Source organism: Ctenocephalides felis, unplaced genomic scaffold (assembly GCF_003426905.1).
Source record: "Ctenocephalides felis isolate EL2017-DRISC unplaced genomic scaffold, ASM342690v1 CF-g0.4_SCAFFOLD_01886, whole genome shotgun sequence".
In the NCBI taxonomy this organism is placed as follows: Eukaryota; Metazoa; Arthropoda; class Insecta; order Siphonaptera; family Pulicidae; genus Ctenocephalides; species Ctenocephalides felis.
Window position 1 is genome coordinate 131423302 of NW_020538040.1, and position 14619 is coordinate 131437920.

Genomic DNA, 14619 nt, shown 5'->3' on the forward strand with positions numbered 1-14619 from the left:
TAGACAATGTTACAGTATTTATTTTTAATAGTCTATTTGAAAACATTCCTCGAACATTTCGTTACGGTACGGGAAGATACAGCAATTTGCCTTAAGGCACGATGCCGTACACCCCACTAGTTTATTATTGTTTTTATGAAACTCTTATATAAATATTCACTGATGATGACCTTAATTATGTATTTATAGCTAATAATTATAGATACTAATTACTATAGCTAATAATTATAGATACTATTATTATTACCAAATGCATATTAATATGCAAAATGCAAAATGATATTACCAAATGCATAAATAAATTATAATAAATAGCACCGTAATTAGTATTAGTGATTATATATAATTCTTGCACTGGTCAAGTGAAGAGTTTCACGATTTTTAATTCGCATAATCCGTAATTAAAATTTAAATACCCCATATCGATACGCCCATCCGGGGGTGCCGCTGTGCGGTGGTTAACCTAACCCGCCGGGAGCGGCCGTGAGCGGGCAAGAGGCCGTCGCCGGTGATGTACGATCCCGCGCGGCTTATGCATGCCCGCTTCGTGTCCGCGCACTTAGATGGACTCATCATCGGTTGCGTTCTCTTCAGCTGGGGCCGACGAAATCGAGAATCGAAAGACGAATAGCGAACTACGTATCGATACGAGGTCGTATCATTAATTTTTAAGAGATCTGGACAATATATAAGGGGAATTACAAGTCGTGAAGTCTGTTTTAACGATTCCCCTACGAGTTAAAAGGATTCGAACATGGAAAAACTACATAGATAATTTGTTTTTGTGAACACGATTTATATACAGTTAACTCTAACATGATTGATAGATTCGATGTGTAAATGAATATCGAACTTTAAATTATTAAATTAAATGTAAAATACAATACATATGAGTTAACATACTGGTTATAATAGTTAAAAATGAAATTGTATTTTATTAAAATACTAGCAAACCCGACAAACTCCGTTTCGCCATCAAATGGTTTCGTGAGAAAGATGAAGAAATTTTTTGTTTGTTTTATATTTGAAAAGGAAAAAATTGATTTTATTACACAACAGTAATGAATTTATTTCGATTACAAAATTGAAGTGTTTTGTTAGTTGAACTTCTCTAAGTAAATGAAAGTGAAACCGCAAATTATCCGTTTTATTGTAGTGCTCTTTGGTAAACCACATTTTTTGTTTTTTGGTCTGACGTTAACACAAACAAAGCGGATGGTTTCCCAACTCGTGAACTTCCCAACAGGAAACGTATAACTGCCAATGTGAAAAACAATGATTTTCAAAATAATCTATTTGAAATTTATCCCGCAAACACTAAGCGATTTTCCTTGCGACTTGTTAATTGTCATTGCGAACGCAAGGCGAACTGGAAATTGCAATCGTTTGAAGTCAAAGGGAAGACGAGTCAGAATCATTGGTATGTCACCAAATCGCCAGCAATTTTGCATTAAGGCACGATGCCATGCACCACTAATCTTAGCTATAAACCTTGCGGAGTCCGAGACCTGTCTAACGAATGCAAAATTGTCGAAATCGGTTCGTGCGTTCTGGAGTTATATCGTCAGGAAGGAAAACCCGACTTATTTTTATATATATGTAGATAATGCATTCGCATTCTTCAGATGAATCATTGTTTATTTTGTTAACTGATTATACTTTTTTTATTTGTCGATTAATTTATTTATTTGTTCATTAACTTCCCGTGGGGTACGTCATAGTAATCGCAAAAAAATCGAAAATGAAAATTTTTACCTTTCAAAGGTTTCTTAAAGTTTTGCATATCTTAGAAAAAAGGGCACATTCCTTGTGTGTGTGTACGAACACAAATTTGTGTCGACGATTTAGAGAATATGGATCAATCGATTTGAATGATTCAAAAAAAACATTCGATTAATATTAAATGCAATATTAAATTTTTGTGAAGGCAGGTCAAGCGGTTTAGATGATCATTATACATATGCACATCAAATTATCAAATATTTTATAGATATTTTATTAATAAGTATAAATTTTGTACACATTTCTATGGATTTAGTGCCAATGTTTAAATAAGACTGCGACGCGGCGCTTACGCGCTTCGATATTTCTATTTCAAACAGCCACGCAGCATGATTGTTTTGAAAAAAAAATAGTACGAGAAGTTCTCCAGCAATTTGCCTTAAGGCACGATGCCATGCACCAGTAGTGTGCTTATATGTTTATTCATTATTTCTTTAATATGTTATTGGTTTGTACTCTTAATTATGAGAAGAGTGTTGGGAATATAATTTATTCTTTATTTTTGTGTCGACATTTTTCCGAAAGCACGCACCCCTATCCTAGTGAAAATCATCCTCCCCTGGCTGAAATATGAGTAAGTCACGATGTTTCATACTCTCGCAAGGAAAAATCTCTTTGTCGCATATTTCATATGCAGAGAGCTGTTTCGCTTACCGGGCTCCTTTCCATATTTCCATATTTTTCACATAATGCGCATCTATGTATGGCTTTTATATCTCCTGACATCATGGTAATGCCTTTTAACAACTTATCATTCATTGCGAAACGCGGGGACAAACAAAACACGATTTCGGACTCGTTTTGAGGAGAAATCTATACTTTAAATTCAGGACTATGAACCTACATTTTATAAACCCACCGGATATGAAACTAGTTAATAGTTAATAGTCTGCTTTGTAAAAGTTATTTTTTCTCTGGTGATAAACCCCGGTAAAATAATATTTGTTGTGAGCATTACTCATTTTCATAATTTATATATCCTTCTTTGATTATCTTGCAGCTACGTTTTCGGTGGAATATAGAATTTGCATTTTTAAATTTCATTAAAGGTTTCGGACAAGGTGGTACGAGATTCAAACACTAAGCGTAGAAGGGATGTTCTTGATGTAAAATTAGAAGCGGCGGGAAGGATATATGAAACTATTTTTATGTTTAAATATTACACAACATATACATTAACAAACTTTTGCAAGAATATTTGGTCGTAAGTAAAATATATGTTTATATCAGAGTTGTTGTATTACCTCGATTGGAACTTACTTCCATTTAAAAAACGTTATAAATAATCATAAGACAAATTATAAAATCCTTTTATTTAATTTATAACTTTCATTTTCAAGTTACTTTTATAAAATCAACATTATTGTAATGTCTAATTTTGTTAAGTTTTGTTTTTTAAAAATATGAACTTTAAGCAAGTTCAAAAAACATTCTCGAGTGTTTTGCGGTGCTGTTGAAGCACAGAGAAAATATAAAGAGCATACAAGTTGACAAATGAAGAAAAACTGATAACATTCGGAGAGAAAAAATTATACTTAACACGATTGCGAAAAAAGTGTATCGGAAAAAGCTCGCATAGAAAGCATAAATGCACAATTTGAAAGATGAGGCACAGGACACGGAAGCATAGAAGCAGAAGTATTAGAAGTAAAAATTGAACTATAAACAAAAGTGCTTTCACATCATGTAGCTGTCTTCCTGAACAGCATCAATTATATATATATATATATATATATATATATATATATATACGTGTATTTGTGTTTGTTTGTATGTATTTATCCAAGTTCAAAGTGAATAATTGATAAATTTATACCCTCAGCTTTATTGTTTGTTTTAAAGACTCGGGACCACGACGGGTTCAACCCGCGTTATAACCGAATTCAAACGCGTTATACAAGAAATTTCCGAGTCTGTATTTTGTTGTTCTTGTGTAAACATAATATTCCTGATTTGCTTGCGTTTCCTTGCAACTGTATCGCATTCATTAATGATTTAAAGTCAATTAGTGGCGAATGAATTATCTATACCGAGCGGGCCCGCGGCCGACGCGAATCTGTCCATTATGCAAATCTATCAGAATTTCTCGTGAACAGTAAGCGTTTTGTTTTCTTGGCTTTTTCTTGAAGGAAAATCTTATTTTTTATTTATTTCATTTCCTGAACAAGCCGTAGGTACGAGAGTAATTGTATGCGGCTCGATAGGTAGGAATCGTAATTCTTACAGTCTATGACTAACACATAATCGTTATAAAACATACATGGTTGTGTTCTTATTTATATAAATATATATATATATATATATATATATATATATTACTCAATAAAATACTGAATTTATATGATTCTATATACTATATTTTATTTTCTTTCCAGTCCTCTTCATTGGAAAGAGCTTTAAAGGAACAGCAACAATCAGACTTGAACCGTTCCGCTTGGGATTGCGGTGACACCTCAGTGGAGCAAGAGAATCCTGTCTCTCAAACCCAGCAGCAACCTCAACAAGTACACTTACAGTCCCAACAACCCCAGCAGCAACAATCTCAGCAACAGCAGGGACAAGGACCCCAGCAACCTTCCTCTGTTGCCGACAACCCACCTCCCGTGGAAGCAGTCCCGAATTCCGTTCACAGTTCGAACGGGACCCCGGCTCCTTCTCAGTGCTCTCCGACTACCCGCCCTCGGATGTCGCCGTGCGCGCAGCAACAGCAGCATGCACAACAGTCGCAGCAGACATCGGGCGCGAAGCAGCAGCACATGCTGCAGCACGTTCTGGGACCTGCGCAACTGCAATCGCTGATGAAGCAACACTCCATGTTTTTGCATCAGCAGCACCAGGTAAGGAATCGGGAAAAATGAAAAGATCAATATTTATCAATCAATTTTTTTGAAGATTAAACTAGTAAAATTAATCACATTTTTTACGTAAGTTTGGAACTTGCCAGTGGGTAAAATGGTATTTAGTACTAGTTTATATTTTTTTTCAAACAATAACATTAATTTCTTTTTATATAAAGTTACCATTGCAGCAACAACACCAGCAGCAATTTGCGGAATTAAGTCGCAAGAAGCTGGAACAAGTTATGCAGCAAATCCAGGAGCAGTTACAGCTCAACGTAATGCAGCAGACACACATCTTACAATCGGGCGGTGATAAAAAGAAGAATTCTGCGCCTCTCCAGCAGTTGGCAGTGCAACAACAGCATCTCATCCAGCAGTTTCAAATTGTGCAACGACAGTACCTTATGCACCAGGGAATTGGTCTTCCGCCTATGATGTTGGCGCAGGTTCAAGCCCAAGCGCAAGCACAAGGAACAGGTACGGCTGAAGCAATGTGTCTCCTGATCGCGGTCTGCAATCAACTCACAACATGCAACTTTTTAGCACGGCGAGCGTATTAAATAAAAATAAAAGCAAAAAATTATGCATTGTTCAAACTATAAATTTTACGCGTGTTTTCTATTATATCGTTTTTTATATCGGGTTTTTTGAACAAAGAAGAATTTTCTGAGAAGCACACCAACTTCAAACAATGGGGCAAGGTAGGTTTCCCGTTTTTTTCCAAAACTCCTTCCAACACCTTTGGCCTCTATGAGCGGGCAATTATCTCTTTAATTTTTACATAGGTATTTATTTATCAGGAGCATGTCGCAAAGGCACGACTCGCGTTCTTTGAGGATGACGACGCTTTTGATAGGTTTCACGTGAGATTGCCCGTTCCTTTGAACACTACACATATGTCCTTCCAGGCTATACCTTGCTCCTCTTATTTATAGTTAAGCTGTCTCCTTGTCCTCTTGATCAAAAATTACATCTATGGTTCTCAGCCTAACTCCACCTTGCTCTCCCCGATCTTAGACAAAACCTCATCGATTTGCCTCTGTTCTCCGTGCTTATCCGGAATTTCTTCTTTGCCCACGTGAAACCGCGATTGCGCGCTGCTCCTCAAGGCGCGAAGTCGCCGCCGTGCTGCGCTAGGATACAACTTAACTGAAATTTATTGAATACACAGAATTTTCAAAAATTTACAAAATTTTAAAATATCATTTTTATTTTAACTATTTTCTCAATTTATTAATATCAATTTTTTGGCCAGCAGTATATACTGTTGTTTATTAAAATAAAGTATACTAAATTGTACGTTGAATATTTCAGGTATATCATCATTTGATGTTATTAGCCCATGGAAGGACGGTGGATCGGCGGAAAATATACCTGCCCCTCTCATGCATGGCTCAGCAGACATCAATGGTAAACCTATTGCAAGTGATCAAACGGTCATAAGTTCTTATTCATTTAAATCAGTATTCAGATTTTGGCGCTTTTAATATATATTAAGTTTACTTCTAATGAGAATAAAAAATATTCATTTTTCAAAGTTATTTTGTGCTTTTACGAACAAATTTTTTTTGCATAAATGTCACGTAAACATGCATGACTAACATTTATAGGCTTTATAAATATGCCATATTCTAATTTATATACCTTTTGTATTTATATTCTAATATTATCTAGCGACCTTATGATACATATGTATTATATGGTTTATGCTAATATTGCATTTTTTTTATTGCTGATGTAATTTTGACAACCATTTTTTTCATTTGTTTAATTTTTACTGTTTTTCTATTTGTTGATATCGTTTTTACAACCAACAAACTCGGTGTTTTTTTAGTAGATATTTTTTAGATACTTTTTTATTCGTGATTTTGTTGATAGGTTATTGCCTGAAGACTTTGTTAAAGTTCATATGTTCATATTTGTTTAGGCTTGCTGAATTCTATAGCGTTCGGTGGCCTGGAAGACCGTTCCGATTCCTGCTCTGACAAAATGCATCCCCTATTTGGGCATGGTGTGTGCAAATGGCCCGGTTGTGAAGTGATATGCGATGACCCCCAAGCTTTCATTAAGTAAGATTTATTTATTGAACTTTAACTTTAATCCTATTTCATAATACAATTGAGGAATTGACGACAAATATAAATATCCCACGAGGAGGATGAGAGAGTGAGAGGAAGTTTGAGAAAGTTTCAGAAAGAAAAGAAATAATTCTTCCGGCTTTGTAGGATTACCGCTAAGAGCTGACGACAAAGTGATCGACGGTTTTTGAATATTAATTATACCGGGTCGTAATTATTAGGTGGAGTACAAACTTTTTGTAAATCGTATTATTTTAGGTGATGGGAAGCGGTCGGTCGAGGCAGAATTGTGCGACTTATCGATTTTCTGACATATTTTTAATTTATTTGTTTAATTATACAGTATTTTATGCATCTGATCGTTTAATTAATAATTTATCTCTTTATTTTTTTAATATATTTCTAAAGGTATTGTTTTATTTTGCAAATACAAATTGTCATTTGAAGGAATTGAAATCGATAGTGAAATTAAATGAAATAAATAAATTCTCAGTTAGTTTTTCTATTCATTAACTTATTTATTTGATCATTTTTTATTCAATAATTTTTTATTTGATTTTTCCAATCGATGTGGACCAATATAAACTTACTATGTATAAAATAATGTGCAACATCAGTTATTTTTTAAATGCGTCCAGCATCGAATTGTCTGAAATTCTAGAATTAATTGATGAGAATTAATTGATTTTACTTGTGTTTTATCAATAAAAATAATACTTTCTAATTTTAGGCATTTGAATACTGAACACAACCTAGACGACAGGTCCACGGCCCAAGCCCGCGTCCAAATGCAAGTGGTGTCGCAACTCGAATTGCAACTTCAAAAAGAGAGGGATCGTCTCCAAGCGATGATGCACCATCTGCACATCGCGAAACAATTATCAGCTCTGGAAGTTAAGTCCGATGGACGGATGCCTGCGATGCTGGGACAAGGTTCCTCATTTCTCACGAGTCCGGGGGCCGGCGGAGCTCCTCCATCGATGCCGGGAATGGTCTCGACGGGACGATCGCCGGCGTTGCCCGCGTCGCCGAATATGTCTGGACCTATACGAAGACGTATTAGTGATAAATCAGCTTTATCGTTGGCAGGAGGTGAGTTTTAAAACATTTTAACAAGAAAAATAACTCATTCACTAAACACAGAAAATAATTCATTCACAAAAAAAACTAGCTGTAAGTGGAATTCTGTCTTAAGGCAATTAAGGCATCGTGCCTTAAGGCAAATTGCTGGAACTTCCCGAACCAAAAAATATTATTTTTGTAAAAACGATTAACATTTTTGAAAAAAATTTACTTCGAATAAATAAGATTTTTGACAAACAATTAGACAAAAAATTACTTTTTTTTGGAAAAAAATTTTTTTTTAATTTTTTTTTTTGAAAAAAAAAATGTTTTCTTTATTTTGACATATTTTGAAAGATCTAAACTTTTTTTCAAAGCAATCGTACTGCTTTAACTCCATAAAGACGAAATATCAAACCGCGTAAGCGCCGCGTCGACGTCTAACGCGTAAACCAAAATTATACTTATTATTAAAATCTCTATAAAATATCTGATAATTTGATGTGCATATGTCCAATGATCATTTTTGACCGCCAAATGGCATTTTTTTTTACTTTTTTTATTAGATCTCCGAAACCGCTAGACCTGCCTTTATGAAAATTTGATCGGTTCTTCACCTTGTCAATACAAGTAAAATGTTATTTGAATTATTAAAATCGGACGCTCCGTTCTCCTAAAAACTGAGTTATCGTTTTCGGCACTTTTTGCCCTGTATCTTCGGAACGGCTAGTCCTGACTTCGCCAAAAACTAATCAGCACGTCTCCTTATCAATACGAATCGAATGTTTTTTTTGAATTATTCAAATCGGTTGATCGGTGTTCCCGAAATCGTCGACGAAAATTTGTATCCGCACATACATACACACACGCACATACACACACACACACACATACATCCATTTTTTCTAAGGTATGCCAAAATATTCAGAAACCTTTGAAACGTCGAGAAATGCAAAAATTCTCATTTTCGATTTTTTTGCGATTACTATAACTTGCCCTACGGTAAGTTAAATATTGCAGTGAATTGAAGTTGAGTAAAAATATATGTATAGTGAGTGAAAATATGCATTTTTAATACAAAATCGATGCTAACCGATAGTCGTATCATAAGTTCGGATACAAAAGTATTATCCAAAGCATGTATACTCTGACTAAAATATAATCAACGCGATTTCTTTATTTTAACGCTGCATTTTCTCCAGGATTGCCCTATATGTTGGAAAGGGCAGGGTTGGATGTGCAGCAAGGTAAAATTTCCCCGAGTTTTTTCTAATCTATTTTTGTCATATCGTTTGTTTTAATCATTTTTGTTGTGTGTTTTGTGTTATAGAAATTCAACGGAATCGAGAATTTTACAAGAACGCTGATGTAAGACCGCCGTTTACATATGCTTCTCTAATTCGACAGGTAATTGTTTAATTATTTAATAACTTTATTCCTAAAAATCTAAACCCAAATGTGTAGCTATTGAGGATACTTTCTATTAAAAATCAATCAGGTTGCCAAATGTTACCATTTTTATTTTCAGTCAATAATCGAATCTCCAGATAAGCAGTTAACCCTCAACGAGATTTACAACTGGTTCCAGAATACATTTTGCTACTTTAGGCGTAACGCAGCGACTTGGAAGGTACCGTACAATGTGGTTCAACCCATAGACTTATATTACTGGAATTATTGGTTTAGAGTAAACTCATACACCACTCTTTATAATCAAATTTCAATTTGAGAATAATTAAATGTGATTCACAAATTCTCATCTACTCATCTTTTTTTGACGACTCTATATTTTGCTAAAAACTGAAAATGTTGTTGACGTACACTCGTCAAGACTGTGGAATCAGTTAATTTATGTTTTGGCATACAAACATTGCACTATTTGGGGAATATTTAGTGGTTGGTTGTAAATATTTCTTACTATTCGCATTAAACACTTTTGAAGTTTGTGTATAAAAAGTGCAATCGAGGTAATATGGGTCTATGGTTCAATCATGATTAGTGTGTATTAATATTTTCAGGAGATTGGTATGAATTAATGTTGTTTCGATGGATATATATTTCAGTAATATTTTCGATTCGTTCGGTCGGTTGTTTCGCTTACTTGTTGTGTATTATATGATTTTTATCCAATAGAACGCAGTGCGACACAACCTGTCGCTTCACAAATGTTTCATGCGTGTGGAGAACGTTAAGGGTGCGGTCTGGACCGTGGACGAGGTTGAATTCTATAAGCGGCGACCGCAGCGCTGTTCAGCGGGCGCTGGCGCTTCGAACTCGGCCGCCGGCGGGATGATCACTTCGGCGGGGGTCGGGTCAGGGTACGTCAGGACCTTGGGCTACACGAAAAAAAATATTTTGAATTTTTTCAACTATTTTCATTTTTTTATTACGTATTCTCTGTCTCTCTATCTATTTATTACTATTCTATATTTTCTATTATCTATTTAGTGTCGAGTATATTATTCATAGCGAAACATGTATACATATACATTCATTCATTGCGATTGACTGTCTCGATATATATATATATATATATATATATATATATATATATATATATAGGTTGTGATTGAAACACATACCAATTAATAATATTAGAAATTTGCGACACTCATTTTTAAATAAAATTCATTAAAAAATATCAATAACTACAGACATTTGTCGGTCTTACGTTATTTGCAGTTATAAATCATAATATTTAAATATATTATTATTTTAATTGGAATTAAAATGTTTAAACTAAATACAGCATTTTGCATAGGTAACCTGTAATAAGTATTAAATTGTTTTATTTAAACTTTTAATAGAGGTTTATATTAAAGTATATATATTTATATAATTATACGAACAAGCAAAATAGTAGTTTGTTTTTAAATTATCATATATCTAAAATACAAAAGTGATCTAAATACATCACATAACGAAAGCTTAGAAATTTTGTAACAAAAACATGAATTTTATAATTTAAAACAACCTTTATGAAATTGTATATATCTTGTTGTCAAGATATTACATTAAAATTACATATATAGCACTTTTTACTATCTCTTCGAACGTATCTTCAACTCTCATCGATTATTTATTGTAATACTTTGGTACTAATTATAAATTAATAATAACATCGACACGAAATAAAGGAAATTTCAAAAATTGTAAGATGCTCATTGTCAGATATTAATTACTAAATAACTCAGTGTTTGTAGCGATTATTACTTTTTTATTGATCGTGCCTAAATATGAGTGACGTTTCTTTTTAGTTTTATTATTATGTATATCCATATATACATATATGTGTGTGTTTGTTTGTTTATGAGTGGGTTCATTCGCCAAGTGTGTGTTTCCCGTGCGTTCCCGAGTGCACGTCGAGTCGAAGGGACCTAGAAGGCTCAAGTCGAATGTTGCGAGTGTTGTGTCTCTGAGTGCGGGCAACCTAGGTCTCGCGGGCGTTGCGAGCGGCCGGCCGTGGAGCATCTGGTCCACAACATACTTTGTTTATATTTTTTTAGATTGACTCTTTTTTGACTGTTCTTTTAGTCTTTATGCTATCGTTTTTATCGTCTTTCTTATTTCTTGGTGATCTTGGGTGGTGTGTTCAGAATGCCATACGCACCAATCTGTCTCTGCACAAGTGTTTTGTGCGATACGAAGACGACTTCGGTTCTTTCTGGATGGTCGACGATGCTGAGTTTGTCAAGCGAAGGCATCTTTCGCGTGGAAGACCACGGAAATATGACCCTACTCCATCACCCACTCCACCCCACATTTCTGCACAGTAAGCACTGACTATGTGTTCCAGGCTTTGCGCCCACGGATAACGAAAGGACACGGCTGTAATAGTCCGCCCCTGGGGGAAACGACAATTTAATTAACAAATAATTACAACAATTTTATTAGTCGGTTCTCACGAGGGGTCCTTGCAATATTTTGTTTCCTGCAAGCGCAAAGTCTTATTATTTATTTTGTGGCCAGTGATTGTAGATTAGCCATTACTGGCCTGTTTAGCCTGTGCGCTGGCATTCTTTAAGCTAACTCGGCTAGTGACTAGTGGCTAGTGATAGAAAGATAGACCCGGTAGATGCCGCTTTATCCGACAGACTCTTGGCGTCCTAATTCCAATTTCCTCTGTATACATCCTTCCTGTATATTTTAATTTAAAAATACTTCATGTATTTTGCACAATTTTACTTTTATTATTTTTTAACATCATAATCAATTTTTTTTTATCCAAAGTGTAGTGAGCGGGAAAAATATAACAAAATTAAACAAATAATTTACTTTAAGTAATTTTATATTCATGCTAAATGATGCCAATTTAAAAAAGCCGGCCGATATACGCAGAAATTCAATGCCCACTTAAACTGCAATGATTAGTTAATTTTTAATTTAGTTCCATGAATTGCTTTAAAAATATAATTCCTAATTGTTGATGAGGAATAGACCAACTTTATGGAAAATCGAAAAGTTTCAACTGACACCTATTGAATGGTTTTTCGGTTGTCAAATATGATAGTTTGATTTAATGAATACATAATTTATTTACTTTATCAATTTATTCTTATCATTTATGAAAAGTGTCCCGGTCGATTTTGACACAAAACGAGAATTGAGCATATTAGTAGTCATGGAATATTTTTTAAATTTTGTATCGCTTTGTATTTTTTATTGCAAAAGTTTTGATGTTAAGGTTACGAAAGAAACACCAAGGCTGGAGCCAACAAAATATCATCACTTAGTTTAAATAATAGAAATCAGACATTTTTTTTTTCTGTCAATTTCTTTAGATTTTATATATGTTAATATAATCAACACCGATTATTTAAGGCGGATCAGCTTTCTTAGCTGTTCTTTGACAATTTCAGCAACACAAATTCACAAATAAAAAGTTGTCTGTATTGGGTGTACAGCATTTAATTTCCAATGTAGTTTTTACCGCTAAATACGAATCTGAAGTCAAAATTGCGGGTCAAATGGCAAAAAAAATTAAAAAATACGACAAAAATTCTGATCTAGTAATTCTTCTGCATGATAATTACACTCTTATAATTTCTGGTCCTTTCTATCTAAAATGTCTGATAAGTTTCAATTAAATGATTTATGTTTTTTTGTAAGATTCAGCAGTAACTTGCAAAAATATTTACTCCCCATTGCATTGTTCCTGGGTAACCTGCAAACTTGCTTGCAATTGATTATCTAAAAATATGTTAACAAATTAGTGCTATAAAAAAAACTTGATAGATCATTCAAGTCAGTGCGCAATAGTCATTTTAAATAAAAAGGGATAATTATAAGATTTTAATTATTATGCAAAAGAATTGCTAAATAGGAGATTTTATTGTTTTTTTAATGTTTTTTTAATTCCCTGTAATTTGACCCCCTATTTTGACTTTAGATTTGTGTAAAAACTACTTTAGAAAACATATAAAGCACACAAAAATCAGACAACTTTTTTGTGGGCCTTGATAATCAATACAATTTAAAATGAGCGAACTGTCCGGCTTTTACACGAAACAATAAACTCCGGATACTTGTCATTTTTAAATTGCAATAGAATGTACGAAATGAAAACGGGCTTAGCATTGAAGTATTAAATTATATTTATTTATAGCATGATACTTATTTTTTGCCGATTAATGATATGATATGATGATATGGGCTTCAACAGAATACAACTATTGAAAAATCTTTGATGTAACGCTTGATCGTAAAATTTGGATTACATATCACGTAATAATAATTTAAATGATTAGACTTTGAGTTTAATATTTGATCTACACTTTTTATTCAACACTTATACTTGACATACTAATACGATGCTATCAGACCTTCAGCAACATGATTTAAATTTACCGCTCCTGATCCTATTTTTTCTTAATTTCCCACCCGTATTGGTCGTTCCATTCTGCTTGCGAATGTCCCTTGTCACGTGTAGAATGGCCCAAAAGTAGCGATCGCGGCCTCGCGCCCGCAGCGTATTTAAATTTAGCGAGAATCGATGAGAAAATTATAGTATTTTGTATGAAAACAGAAATTATTGAAGTGAGCTACTCACCAAGAGATCACCTCGATGATACCCTACCACGTGTGCACGAAAAAAAAATTAAGATTAGCAAATAAATTAATGACTTAATAAGTATCTATTATTATTAATTGGCCAGAGGTCGCAAACGAGTGCTGGCGGCGGCCGCTCGCGACCAAATTCCGTGCGTACACGATGCGGGCGTGACCGCGCATGTCGCGGCAACACACGCCGTGTCGCGCCATGTGCGGTTCAGTGTGAGTGTCATAACTTCTATCTGTTTAAGCAATGCTGCCCTTTTGTTCTGTGCCCGATGTTAACCTGTGACTTATTTTTTGTTTCATTTGGTTTGTGTGGAATCTTACAAATGCCGTCGATCTAACTGGAAGAAGAACTCGTAAATCAATTTGTGACAAAAATTTTATACCTAACAATAAGAAAAAGTTATGAACTTCTTTGAAAAATTTATTTATTCACGCGAATTTATATTGATCTTAATATATTATTCAGTAGGTATTCTTTCATTGTCGAAGGCTCTTACGATGTGATCATTCATGTCATATATATAAAATCTTCATTGGCATTACATTAAATAAAAAAAAGATTTTTTATAAACTTTTATTATTTCATACATAATTAGCTCTAAGTAATATATCTCATACCCGACCAATCACTGGATTGGCATTTAATAATTTAGACATTTTCTAAGTACTATAAAAAAATTGCTGATGTTCGATAATGGAATAGGTGCAGATATTAAAAAAGTAATCTCTGTAAACTTACCGGAAATTATAATTCTATATTTCTAAAAAATCTAATCTATTCGTCTGATGTTATTGCA

At 34.0% G+C, this 14619-nt stretch overlaps 1 protein-coding gene across 1 annotated transcript in view; it reads left to right on the top strand.

Annotated features, from left to right (window-relative positions):
• LOC113376610 (forkhead box protein P1) overlaps positions 1–14619 on the top strand; it is an 81431-nt gene that overhangs the window by 58597 nt on the left and 8215 nt on the right. Inside the window, exons 2-10 of the mRNA XM_026616595.1 lie at positions 4158–4619; positions 4799–5099; positions 5937–6032; positions 6550–6691; positions 7431–7792; positions 8965–9009; positions 9093–9169; positions 9291–9392; positions 9896–10080. Coding sequence (XP_026472380.1) covers positions 4158–4619; positions 4799–5099; positions 5937–6032; positions 6550–6691; positions 7431–7792; positions 8965–9009; positions 9093–9169; positions 9291–9392; positions 9896–10080 — 1772 coding nt within the window. The remainder of the gene's footprint in view (positions 1–4157; positions 4620–4798; positions 5100–5936; positions 6033–6549; positions 6692–7430; positions 7793–8964; positions 9010–9092; positions 9170–9290; positions 9393–9895; positions 10081–14619) is intronic.